At 46.0% G+C, this 13,646-nt stretch overlaps 1 protein-coding gene across 2 annotated transcripts in view; it reads right to left on the reverse strand.

Moving 5' to 3' along the window:
- Nucleotides 1-13,435, reverse strand: part of RAB6A (RAB6A, member RAS oncogene family) — a 52,695-nt gene extending 39,260 nt beyond the window's left edge. Inside the window, exon 1 of one of the 2 annotated variants that reach the window (XM_038761699.1) lies at nt 13,223-13,435. In XM_038761699.1, the coding sequence (XP_038617627.1) occupies nt 13,223-13,292 (70 nt within the window). In that variant the 5' untranslated portion in view covers nt 13,293-13,435. The remainder of the gene's footprint in view (nt 1-13,222) is intronic. The other variant, XM_038761698.1, reaches the window with a different exon arrangement.
- Nucleotides 13,436-13,646: the final 211 nt, after the last annotated feature.

Below are 13,646 nucleotides of genomic sequence, written 5' to 3' on the forward strand. Positions count from 1 at the left end.
GGAGGTCCGCTTCCTTTGTCATGTTCTATATTTTTAAAAGCCAAGGCAGGGAGGAGAATGGGACGATGACACTGAACTGAGCCATCTTTCAGAAATAATGTCCAGATGTGATTAGACTAACTACCAGACAAAAGACCCAAAGTAAAAAATAACACGGAGGTATTTTTCTCCTATTTTTCAGGAGGCAGTTGGGTGGGAAATCTGGATCTAACCCAAGCACATTTCTCAGGTTTGTGCTCCTGATTTATTTTCTGGGTCAATCCTCAATACTTTGGGACCACTTAATCTTGCATGCCAGGGCCTTTACTCCAAAGCCCTGCGCCCCTTACACATCTTCAATCGGACTGCAGGCCTGTCTAGGTGGATCAGTGTCCCAGATACCCTGAAGCAATGGTTCTTTAATAACACATACAGCCTCACCAGAAGAATCTGGAAATTTTTGGTATCATTCTGTCTGCGTGACAAGATCAAAAACAGGCCCATTTTTCCAAACCAGCAGCAGTCTGCCCACTGAGTCATCCAGGTATAAAGCAGTCTACCACTTATGTCATATTCAAAGATTCAAATCTAAAATTAGGAAAAAAAAATCCCCTACCCAGTTTTCATTTAAGAAATCCAATTATTTTCAAACCATCAATAGGTTCAGAGTAGAAAGACCCCATCCTTGCCTTCAAGGAGCATTTTCAGTTAGTTTAGGAAGCACCCAGAGATTTGAGAGATGTAGTTCAGGCCAGGGGGAGGTAAAATCCTGGTGGTTCCAGGCCCCTCCTGCTCACAAATAAATGTTTTATATCTCTTTATAATTGGGGGGGGGGGTTGCAGAAATTTCCTTTTATACCTCACTTCATGGTAAACAATTTTACTACATCCCAGACAAGTGAGTCAAGCCCCATTTTACCCCTGCTTCAAACAGAACCCATCATAGATCATTCCAAAAGAGATACCACTAAAATTTGTAACTCAAGTAGGACTGTTGGGTAGGGACTGTTTCTATATGTTGCCAACTTGTACTTCCCAAGCGCTTAGTACAGTGCTCTGCACACAGTAAGCGCTCAATAAATACGATTGATGATGATGACACGACTATTACTTCTGCACCCCTTCAGGTGCTCTGAATCCATGTTAAAGGGCCACTGAAAGGAAACCAGGGTAGAATCGTAGGTTAGGAGGATAAGAAGATAAATAAGATGGGGAGATGAGAGAGTATTATGCCTCCTGGACAGGTGTGATTTTTGGAAGGGCTTTGAAGATGGGGAGAGCAGTGATCTGCCAGATGTGAAGTGGGGGGGGGGGGAAGGTGCAGCTCTAGAAGGAAGAATATGAGAAGGAGGCGGAAGGCAAGAGAGAGACCAGAGACCCAGAGAGAATGATGACTTGGTCGGAGTGAAGCAGGCAGGCTGGATTGTAGTGAGAGAAGCAAGGATTGGTGGCAGGGGGGGGTGGGGGGAGCTGATTAATCAATCAATGAATCAATCAATCGTATTTATTGAGCGCTTACTGTGTGCAGAGCAGTGTACTAAGTGCTTGGGAAGTACAAGTCGGCAACATATAGAGACAGCCCGTACCCAACAGCGGGCTCACAGTCAAGAAGGTCTTAGAGCCAGTGGTCAGGAGTTTCTGCTTGACGTGGACAGGAACGGGCAGCCATTCGAGAATTCTGATTGAGTTTCCAATTCAACTCTCCCAGAAAATGTTCATTCTGGAATGAGTTTTAACTGTAATTCCCAGTTCTTAGGTTTCAAGACATTGTACATTCTCTCCTTATATGCCAAAACCCCCAATTCTGTCTCCCCCATTCCTTAGCCTAAACCACCCAGAAATTTTTCGTCACTTGACTTTTTCATAAAAGGGATTCTTGCTGAGGAGCAATTAATAACTTCTCTTCAGAAGTTCAGACCCGAGATTTGGTCAGCTGTTGGTGGAATCCCAGGCCTGTGCTCATTTCACTAGGCAATACTGCTTCTCAATATAATTCACCAGAGTCGGAAGACAGGTTTTTTGCTTGTTTGATTTTTTTTTTTAATGGTATTTGCTATGTGTTTACTATGCGCCGGACACTGTACTAAGCACTGGGGTAGATGCAAGTTTATCAGGTTGGACACAGCCCCTGCCCCTCATGGGGCTCATAGTGTTAATCCCCATTTTACAGATGAGATAACATGCACAGAGAAGCGAAGCAACTTGCTCAAGGTCACCAGAAGACAAACGGTAGACTTGGGATTAGAACCCAGGTCCTTCTGACTTTGAGGCCCGTGCTCTATCCACTAGGCCGAGCTGTTTCTCCGTGGTTCCCTGCCCATAATGAAGTTTGTAAATCAATCAATCTTTGGTATCTGCTGAGTGCTTATTTTGTGTACAGCACTGTCTTAAGCACTTGGGAGGCTACAATATAATTGCGATAGTAGACAAGATCCCTGTCCTCAGGGAGCTCCATCAGCTCTCCCCTTCCTATCTCCTCTCCCCTCCCACTACAAGTCAGCCCATACACGTGGCTCCTCTTATGTCAACCTACTCGCTGTACTTTGATCTTGCCTACGTCGCTGCCAACCCTTGCTCAGGTCTTCCCTCCTGCCTGGAACTCCCTCCCCCTTCATACAACCACCCTCCCCATTTCAAAACCCTACTGAAATCACGTCTACTCCAAGAAGCCTTTCTTGACTAACCTCTCACCTCCCCATCCTTCCTTTCCTCCCTCCCTTTTGTCTCGCCTATGCCCTTGGGTCTAGGCTCCCTAAGCTCTTTGATACTCACCCCCTAGAACTTATTTTCATACCGGTATACTCTTCTGATTCCCCTAATTTACTTTAATGTCAGTTTCCCCCTCTAAACTGTAAGCATTTTTTTTAATGGTACTTGATAAGCACTTACTATGTGTCAAGCCCTGTTTTAAACCGTGGGGTAGAGGCAAGATATTTAGGCGAAATAAAGTTCCTATCCCACACGTGACTCACAGTCTAAGCTGGAGGGAAAACGGATATTGAACCTCCATTTTGCAGTTGAGGAAACTGAGGCACAGAGAAGTGACTTGCCCAAGGTTACACAGCAGGCAAGTGGCGGAGCCGAGATTAGAACCCAGGTCCTCTGGCTCCCAGACCTGTGCTTATCCACCAGGCCACGCTGCTTAGCACAGTGCTCTGCACACAGTAAGCACTCAATAAATACGCTTGAATGAATGACTCTGTCAAATGGGGATTAGGACTGTGAGCCCCCTCCTTCCTCTCCCCCTCCCTACCTCCTTCCCCTCCCCACAGCACCTGTATATATGTTTGTACAGATTTATTACTCTATTTTACTTGTACATATTTACTATTCTAGACTGTGAGCCCGCTGTTGGGTAGGGACCGTCTCTATAGGTTGCCAACTGGTACTTCCCAAGCGCTTAGTACAGTGCTCTGCACACAGTAAGCGCTCAATAAATACGAATGAATGAATGAATGCTTTCTTGAGGGCAGGGATCATGTCTACTAACTATTGCACTGTACTCTTCCAATCACTTAGTGCAGTGCTCTGCACACAGTTAAGTACTCTATAAATACCACCGATTAAATGAGGAGGTCTAGCCGATGCATAAAAAGACAGTACTGGGGTGTCAGCTTTCCTAACCCAACATCTGAGGGAGTTGCTGAAAAGGAATCTGGAAAAGCTATGGGATCACCTAGATAGGTGATGTGCACATGGAAACTTTCAAAGGTACACTGCTTCTTAATGTCACAAAATATCTCATATCATAACTTTTTGACAGTTGTACAAATAATAAACCACGAACAGCATAAACAAGAGGAATTCCACACATTCAAACCAAAGGTGTGTTTTCCTGAACAACACATATACCCAGACTATTATAAAGTCATACCTAGGTATTCTCCCCCTCCTCCCCCTCTCCTTACCTCCTTCCCTTCCCCACAGCACCTGTATATATGTTTGTACGTATTTATTACTCTATTTATTTATTTTATTTGTACATATCTATTCTATTTATTTTATTTTGTTAATATGTTTTGTTTTGTTCTCTGTCTCCCCCTTCTAGACTGTGAGCCCACTGTTGGGTAGGGACCGTCTCTAGATGTTGCCAACTTGGACTTCCCAAGCGCTTAGTACAGTGCTCTGCACACAGTAAGTGCTCAATAAATACGATTGATTGCTTAACATTTTAAAAATAACTAACCATATGCTTTTAGAACCAATTTTATTGATTAATAGCTATGATTGTTAAAGGATGGATGGGTGTGTGTGTTTATTATGTCGATTTAACTCCAGTGTCTGTCACAAAATGAAGGGAAATAAACTAGAGCTATAGTTTACCACTACACTGCAGTACATTATATATAAATGGCCAAGAGACATGGAAAAATGGTTACTTTTAGTCACTCAATAAACCTACCTTGATTCGCCAAGCTGGTATCCAAAGAAAAATAAAAAAGCAGCATTCAGTTCCCCCAACAAAGGCAATAGGATTAGTTTAATTATGGCTTAACCGGGGTGATACTAATTTTCCTAGACAAGAAGAGAAACACAAACCTTCCTCAGAGAGCAGTTTATTTGACATGCCTGAACCTCAGACAAATCACTGTAAAATCTCACCCAGAAACTCAATAGACAAGTGAATAATGAAAATACTTTATGCATCCTTGCTGTGGTGACGTAGAATAAACATAACTGGCATATCTCGCTCCTGTTACGTTATGGTACTCTGAAACTAAATTGTGAGATTTCAACAGCTCCACAGATAATTTATACACTATTTCATCATGTACCTTGGGTTTATCAGACCTTTGCTAAAGTGGAAAATATTTCCTTATCCTGGTCTATCTAAAAATCTGAATTACTCCTTAAGGACAGGGATCATGTCTGACAACCCGACTGTACTCTCCTGAACATTTAGTACAGTGCTCTGCACGGGGTAAGTGCTCCAATACAATTGACTGATCACCCAAATAGTACTTGAGTCAGTAACAATGGGCTGAAAAGGAAAACTGAGCCTTCAAAATGAGAAAGCATACAACCTCCCCCACCAAAAAGGATTAAATGTAACTAAAAATAATAATTGGAATATTAAAAAATACGCTCTGTAAAGGAAATTCAACTGAAAGTTAAGGAAACAAACTGTTGGGGAGGCAGCGCATAAACTAGTGGAAAGAGATGAAGACTGGGAGTCAGGAGACATGGGTTTGCCAGCTGTTGACCTTGGACAAGTCACTTCAGTAATCTGGGTATCGATTTCTCATCTGTAAAATGGGGGAAAGTTAGCCTTCCCTTTTAGACTCTCTTAATCAGTGGTATTTATTGAGTGACTACTATGTTTTGAGCACTATACTAAGCACTTGGAAGAGCACAATACAAGAGAGTAGGCAGACGTGATCCCTGCCCTCAAGGAGCTTACAGACCAGAGGGGGAGATAGACATTAAAATAAATTATATGTACATAAAATGCTGTGGGGCAAATATCAAGGACTTAAGTGGTACAGATCCAAGTGAAAGGGTGACTCAGAAGGAAGAGGGAGTAGGAGAAATGAGGGCTTAGTTGGGAAGTTGCATATATATACAGTTGTATATATATACATATAATGTATATATGTTTGTACGTATTTATTACTCTATTTATTTATTTATTTTTCTTGTACATATCTATTCTATTTATTTTATTTTGTTAGTATGTTTGGTTTTGTTCTCTGTCTCCCCCTTTTAGATTGTGAGCCCACTGTTGGGTAGGGACTGTCTCTATATGTTGCCAACTTGTACTTCCCAAGCGCTTAGTACAGTGCTCTGCACACAGTAAGCGCTCAACAAATATGATTGATTGATTGATTGATTGATTGATTGAAGGGTCCTCAGAGAAGTGATTTTAGGAATGTTTTGAAAGTGGAGTGGTGGATTTTCAAAACTGTTCTCCTTCCCCCTTAGGCTGAGGCCCACATGGAAAGAGAAGTGTGTACGGTCCACAGAGTTGCATCTTCCCCAGTATTTGGCACAGTGCTCATCCCATAGTAAGTGCTTATTATTGTTTTTATAGTTGTGGTGCTTGTTAAGTGATTACTATGGGTCAAGAACTGTTCTAAGCACTAGGGTGGATACAAGTTAATCCAGTTGGACACGGTCCCGGTCCCTCAGATGGCTCAGGTCTATGTAGGGTAGAAATAGGTATTTAGATCCCGATTTTTCAGACGAAGAAACAGATGTAGAGAAGTTAAGTGACCTGCCCAAGGTCACCCAGCAGTCAAGTGGCAGAGCCGGGATTTAAACCCAGGTTCTCTGAATCCCAGGCCTAATAATAATAATCATGGTACTTGTTAAGTGCTTCCTATGTGCCAAGCACTGTTCTAAGCACTGGGGTGGATACAAGCTAATCAGGTTGGGTGCAGTCCCTGTCCCACATGGGGCCCACACTCTCAAACCCCATTTTACAGATGAAGTAACTGAGGCCCAGAGAAGTTATGTGTCTCTTCCCCAAGGTCACACAGCAGACATGTGGTGGAGCCAGGCTCAGAACTTAGGTCCTTCTGACTCCCAAGCTTGCGCTCTTTCATTCATTTATTCATTCATTCATTCCCCTTTTAGACTGTGAGCCCCCTTTTAGACTGTGAGCCCACTGTTGGGTAGGGACTGTCTCTATATATTGCCAATTTGTACTTCCCAAGCGCTTAGTACAGTGCTCTGCACATAGTAAGCCCTCAATAAATACGATTGATGATGATGATTCATTCAGTTGTGCCTACTGATCACTTACTGTGTGCAGAGCACTGTACTAAGAACTTGGGAAAGTACAATACAACAATAAACAGTGACATTCCCTGCCCACAGTGAACTTACAGTCTGGGTGGGGTGGGGAGGAAGACAGACAGACAACAATACAAATAAATAGAATTACAGATGTATGTAAGTGCTGTGATAAGTGCTGTGAGGCTGAGATGGGGGGGGAGAGCAAAGGGAGAGAGTCAGAAGGAAGAGGGAGATGAGGAAAAGTGGGGCTTAGTCTGGGAAATGGAGGTGCCTTCCATAAGGCTTTGAAGGTGGGGAAAGTAACCGTCTGTTGGATTTGAGAAGGGCGTTCCAGGCCACGGGCAGGACGTGGGCTAAGGGTCGGCAGCAACATAGGAGAGATCGAGGCCCAGTGAGAAGGTTAGCACTAGAAGAGCCAAGTGTGCAAGCTGGGTTGTAGGAGACAGGTGAGGTGAGGCAGGAGGGGCAAGGTGATAGAGTGCTTTAAAGCCAACAGCGAGGAGTTTTTCTTTGATATGGAGGTGAATGGGCAACCACTGGAGTTTTTTGAGGAGGGGGCGTGACGTGTCATGAACGTTTTTGTAGAAAAAGGATCCGGAAAGCAGAGTGAGGTATGGACTGTAATGGGGAGAGACAGGAGGCTGTGAGATGAGCAAGGAGGCTGATGCAGTAATCTAACCGAGATACGATGAGTAATTGTATTAACGTTGTAGCAGTATAGCTGGAGAGGAAAGGGTGGAGTTTAGCGATGTTGGGAAGGTGGGATTCATTCATTCATTCACTCAATCATATTTATTGAGCGCTTACTGCGTGCAGAGCACTGTACTGAGAGCTTGGAAAGTACAAGGTGTCGTCCGTCCCCCCCACTTCTAGACTGTGAGCCCGCTGTTGGGTAGGGACCGTCTCTATGTGTTACCGACTTGTACTTCCCAAGCGCTTGGTACAGTGATCTGCACCCAGTAAGCGCTCAATAAATATGATTGAATGAATGAATGAATGAATGAATGACTACAAGTCAGCAACATATAGAGACGTTCCCTACCCAACAACGGGCACACAGTCTAAGAGGGGGAGACAGACAACAAAACAAAACATGTAGACAGGTGTCAAAATCCTCAGAACAGACAGAATTAAAGCTATATGCACATCATTAACAAAATCAATCAATCAATCGTATTTATTGAGCGCTTACTGTGTGCAGAGCACTGTACTAAGCACTTGGGAAGTACAAGTTGGCAACATATAGAGACAGTCCCTACCCAACAGTGGGCTCACAGTCTAAATAGAATAGTAAATATGTACAAGTAAAATAGAGTAATAAATCTGAACAAATATATATACAGGTGCTATGGGGAGGGGAAGGAGGTAGGGCGGGGGGGATAGGGAGGAGGAGAGGAAAAAGGGGGCTCAGTGTGGGAAGGCCTCCTGGAGGAGGTGAGCTCTCAGTAGGGCTTTGAAGGGAGGAAGAGAGCTAACTTGGCGGATGTGTGGAGGGAGGGCATTTGGTGACGGACTGAATATCCAGGTTGAATGAGAGAGAGGAGTCAAAGATAACGCCAAGGTTACGGGTTAATGAGACAGGAAGGATGGTGGTGCCATGCTATTCCTTTTAATAAACACCATCATTATTATTATTGTCTCCTGCCACCTGTCTGCTTTGTGACCTTCAGCTGGCAAGTCACTGCGCTTCTCTGTGCCTCGGTAACCTCATCTGTAAAATGGGGATTAAGACTGTGAGCCCCATGTGGGACATGGACTGCGTCTAACTGGATTTAACTTGCGTCTACCCCAGTGCTTAGTACAGTGCCTGGAACACTGTAAGTGCTTAACAAACAACATAAAAACAGAATTACTGAAGATGCGTACTGAAGGCTGAAATCTTCCTTGGTGCATCAAAGTAATGGCTTCTCTATGCCAATTAAAAGGCTGGTAGTGGCAACCCCAGAGTGTGCCTTAACAATATTTACTTCAATCGTATTTATTGAGTGCTTACTGTGTGCAAAGTACTAAGCAGTGATATATCTCGATTGATGCTTTCCTGAAACTGCTGTAAAATAGGCCTAAAGCACGTGCCACACCGGAGTGAGCTGCTCACCTAAAAGATGATAAGTTAAAACTGGCTTCTTGAGCTAGGAAGTGTCTCTCTAGTTATATATGAGAAAAAATAATTTACCAAAGGGGAGAAAAAAACGGACAGGCCCACAGATTAATATGCTGTCCTCTCTTTTAGCGTGGTGGTTCAGGGCAAATTTTCCGGGAGCATAGGTCTATTGGTATAACTCAAGGGCCATCGAACCAAAATCTAAATTGACAATTGAAGATGTAAATCAGATTTCCGCCATGAATGCCCTTGTGTGACAACCAACAAGTTTATTTTTCTAATGACAGCCCGAAATAATTTCTCAACTTCTCCAAGGTTAAAAGGCAGAAAAGAGGTTGGACACTGCGGGTGTCAAAAGGCGGCGGACGCCGGTGGCCTGCCGTGTTTCCTCATTCCCCGGTGTCAACTTTAAGGAAGACAGCAGAAAATCGGAATTGCCGTACAGTCACTGGAGAGACAACCATTATGAAATGCCCGTCGTTGGGTAGGGACCGTCTCGATACGTTGCCGATTTGTGCTTCCCAAGCGCTTAGTACAGCGCTCTGCACACAGTAAGCGCTCAATAAATACGACTGGATGAAGGAAATGGGGATTGTGCAGCTCAGGCACCTCGTTCAGAGAAAGAAACGGTGACAGGGCAGGGCCGAGGAAGAAATCTTGTCTGGGGAATCGGTATCTATCCTAAGAAAGCCGCTTGCTCGAAATGAACTCTCTCGATCTTAAATTTATTTTCAATAACAATGCGATGAGTCAATCTCTTGTGGCCCTCCACCCCTCCCCACCCTCAAGGGGAAGCCCACCGAGGGGCAATCGTGGGCACACCTTGTTTTTTTCCCACCAGATTTTTTCTCCAGCCTTCGGTGCCGGAGTCATAAACACACTTCTAATTGGAAAACGGCTAATTCCCATTCCGCCCCTGTTTCCCATCATGGAGCCTCCAACACCGGTTGATGGAGGAGGAGGGGGCGGGGGGAGGGGGAATCGCAGCAATTCCGGGTGAAAGCGGCCGCGCTCGGGCCGCCAGCCGTTATCAATCGGTTTAATCAATCAATCCTATTTATCGAGGGCTTCCTAGGCGCAGGAGGCCAGAAGCTTTCACGTCGTCGCAGTGGGCGGAGGCAGGAGGAGGGAAGAGGAGCGTCGGAAGAGGCCCAGTTTGGGCCCGGCTGGTCGCCCGATTGAGCGACCAGCTAGCCACCCGGCCCCTCGCCCAGCCCTGAGGCCGGAGAAGGACCTGTCAGCTCGACTGGGAGCCCGCTGTTGGGTAGGGACCGCCTATGTTGCCAACCTGTGCTTCCCAAGCGCTTAGTACAGTGCTCTGGACACAGTAAGCGCTCAACAGATACGATTGAATGAACTTGTACTTCCCAAGTGCTTAGTCCAGTGCTCTGCCCACGGTAAGCGCTCAACAGATACGATTGAATGAATGAATGAATTAACTTGTACTTCCCAAGCGCTTAGTCCAGTGCTCTGCCCACGGTAAGCGCTCAATAGATACGAATGACTGAATGAACCTGTACTTCCCAAGCGCTTAGTCCGGTGCTCTGCACACAGTAAGCGCTCAGTAGATACGATTGAATGAATGAATGAACTTGTACTTCCCAAGCGCTTAGTCCAGTGCTCTGCACACGGTAAGCACTCAATAGATACGATTGAATGAATGAATGAATTTGTACTTCCCAAGCGCTTAGTCCAGTGCTCTGCCCACGGTAAGCGCTCAATAGATACGAATGACTGAATGAACCTGTACTTCCCAAGCGCTTAGTCCGGTGCTCTGCACACAGTAAGCGCTCAGTAGATACGATTGAATGAATGAATGAACTTGTACTTCCCAAGCGCTTAGTCCAGTGCTCTGCACACAGTAAGCACTCAATAGATACGATTGAATGAATGAATGAACTTGTACTTCCCAAGCGCTTAGTCCAGTGCTCTGCCCACGGTAAGCGCTCAATAGATACGAATGAATGAACTTGTACTTCCCAAGCGCTTAGTCCAGTGCTCTGCACACGGTAAGCGCTCAATAGATACGATTGAATGAATGAATTTGTACTTCCCAAGCACTTAGTCCAGTGCTCTGCACACGGTAAGCGCTCAATAAATACGATTGATTGATTGAATGAATGAACGTGGCTCAGTGGAAAGAGCCCGGGCTTTGGCGTCAGAGTTCATGGGTTCGAATCCCGGCTCCTCCAATTGTCAGCTGGGTGACTTTGGGCCAGTCGCTTCACTTCTCTGGGCCTCAGTTACCTCAATTGTAAGATGGGGATTAAGATTGTGAGCCCCTCGTGGGACAACCTGATCACCTTGGAACCTCCCCAGCGCTTAGAATAGTGCTTTGCACCTAGTAAGCGCTTAATAAATGCCATCATTATTATTATTACTTCCCAAGCGCTTAGTCCAGTGCTCTGCACACAGCAAGTGCTCAAAAGATACGACTGAATGAATGAATGAACTTGTACTTCCCAAGCGCTTAGTCCAATGCTCTGCCCACGGTAAGCGCTCAGTAGATGACACGATTGAATGAATGAATGAACTTGTACTTCCCAAGCACTTAGTCCAGTGCTCTGCCCAGGGTAAGCGCTCAATAGATACGATTGAATGAATGAATGAACTTGTACTTCCCAAGCGCTTAGTCTAGTGCACACAGTAAGAGCTCAATAGACACGATTGAATGAATGAATGAACTTGTACTTCCCAAGCGCTTAGTCCAGTGCTCTGCCCACGGTAAGCGCTCAATAGATACGATTGAATGAATGAACTTGTACTTCCCAAGCGCTTAGTCCGGTGCTCTGCACACAGTAAGCGCTCAATAGATACGATTGAATGAATGAATGAACTTGTACTTCCCAAGCGCTTAGCCCAGTGCACACAATAAGCGCTCAATAGATACGATTGAATGAATGAATGAACTTGTACTTCCCAAGCGCTTAGTCCAGTGACACAGTAAGCGCTCAATAGAGACGACTGAATGAATGAACTTGCACTTCCCAAGCACTTAGCCCAGTGCACACAGTAAGCGCTCAATAGATACGCTTGAATGAATGAATGAACTTGTACTTCCCAAGCGCTTAGCCCAGTGCACACAGTAGGTGCTCAATAGATACGATTGAATGAATGAATGAATGAACTTGCACTTCCCAAGCGCTTAGCCCAGTGCACACGGTAAGCGCTCAATAGATACGATTGAATGAATGAATGAACTTGTACTTCCCAAGCGCTTAGCCCAGTGCACACGGTAAGCGCTCAATAGATACGATTGAATGAATGAATGAACTTGTACTTCCCAAGCGCTTAGCCCAGTGCACACGGTAAGCGCTCAATAGATACGATTGAATGAATGAATGAATGAACTTGTACTTCCCAAGCGCTTAGCCCAGTGCACACGGTAAGCGCTCAATAGATACGACTGAATGAATGAACTTGTACTTCCCAAGCGCTTAGTCCAGTGCACACAGTAGGTGCTCAATAGATACGATTGAATGAATGAATGTATGAACTTGCACTTCCCAAGCGCTTAGCCCAGTGCACACAATAAGCGCTCAATAGATACGATTGAATGAATGAATGAACTTGCACTTCCCAAGCGCTTAGCCCAGTGCGCACAGTAAGCGCTCAATAGAGACGATTGAATGAATGAATGAACTTGCACTTCCCAAGCACTTCGTCCAGTGCACACAGTAAGCGCTCAATACATACGATTGAATGAATGAATGAACTTGTACTTCCCAAGCGCTTAGTCCAGTGACAGTAAGCGCTCAATAGAGACGACTGAATGAATGAACTTGTACTTCCCAAGCGCTTAGTCAAGTGCACACAATAAGCGCTCAATAGATACGAATGAATGAATGAATGAACTTGCACTTCCCAAGCGCTTAGCCCAGTGCACACGGTAAGCGCTCAATAGATACGATTGAATGAATGAATGAACTTGTACTTCCCAAGCGCTTAGCCCAGTGCACACGGTAAGCGCTCAATAGATACGACTGAATGAATGAATGAACTTGTACTTCCCAAGCGCTTAGTCCAGTGACACAGTAAGCGCTCAATAGATACGCTTGAATGAATGAACTTGTACTTCCCAAGCGCTTAGTCCGGTGCACACAATAAGCGCTCAATAGATACGATTGAATGAGTGAATGAATGAACTTGCACTTCCCAAGCGCTTAGCCCAGTGCACACGGTAAGCGCTCAATAGATACGATTGAATGAATGAATGAACTTGTACTTCCCAAGCGCTTAGCCCAGTGCACACGGTAGGCGCTCAATAGATACGATTGAATGAATGAATGAACTTGTACTTCCCAAGCGCTTAGCCCAGTGCACACGGTAAGCGCTCAATAGCCCCCAGCGCTGGGCACGGGGGGGGGAGCGCTCCCTGCCGGCGGGGGGCGGGAATGCACTCACCGCTCTGCTCGCCCAGGAAAACCAGCTTGAATTTTCTGAGGGGGTTCCCGAAGTCTCCGCCCGCCGACATGGTGGTGGGGTGGGGGGTTCTGCCGGCGAACCGGTGGTCGGTCGGTCGGTCGGTCGGTCGGGAGCTCCCGGGGCCGCTGGGCCCTGGCTGGCGGAGGCGCAGGGCCGCAGCAGCCGCACCTCGCTCCCCTCCTCAGCCCCTCAGCGCCGCCGCCGCCGCCGCAGCCCAACCTGCTGCGTGCGCGGCCCCGGAGCGCGGGCGGGAGCGTGCGCGGCCCCGGAGCGCGCGCGCGCCGACCGCCCTCCTCCTCGCCCCTCCGCGCCGCGCGTGCCCGACAGGGAGGAGACGCGCCACCGGAAGCGGGGGGCCCGATGACGTCACCCCTGGTGCCCCAACCGGCTGAAGGAGGGAAGG

Source organism: Tachyglossus aculeatus, chromosome 20 (assembly GCF_015852505.1).
Source record: "Tachyglossus aculeatus isolate mTacAcu1 chromosome 20, mTacAcu1.pri, whole genome shotgun sequence".
NCBI lineage: Eukaryota > Metazoa > Chordata > Mammalia > Monotremata > Tachyglossidae > Tachyglossus > Tachyglossus aculeatus.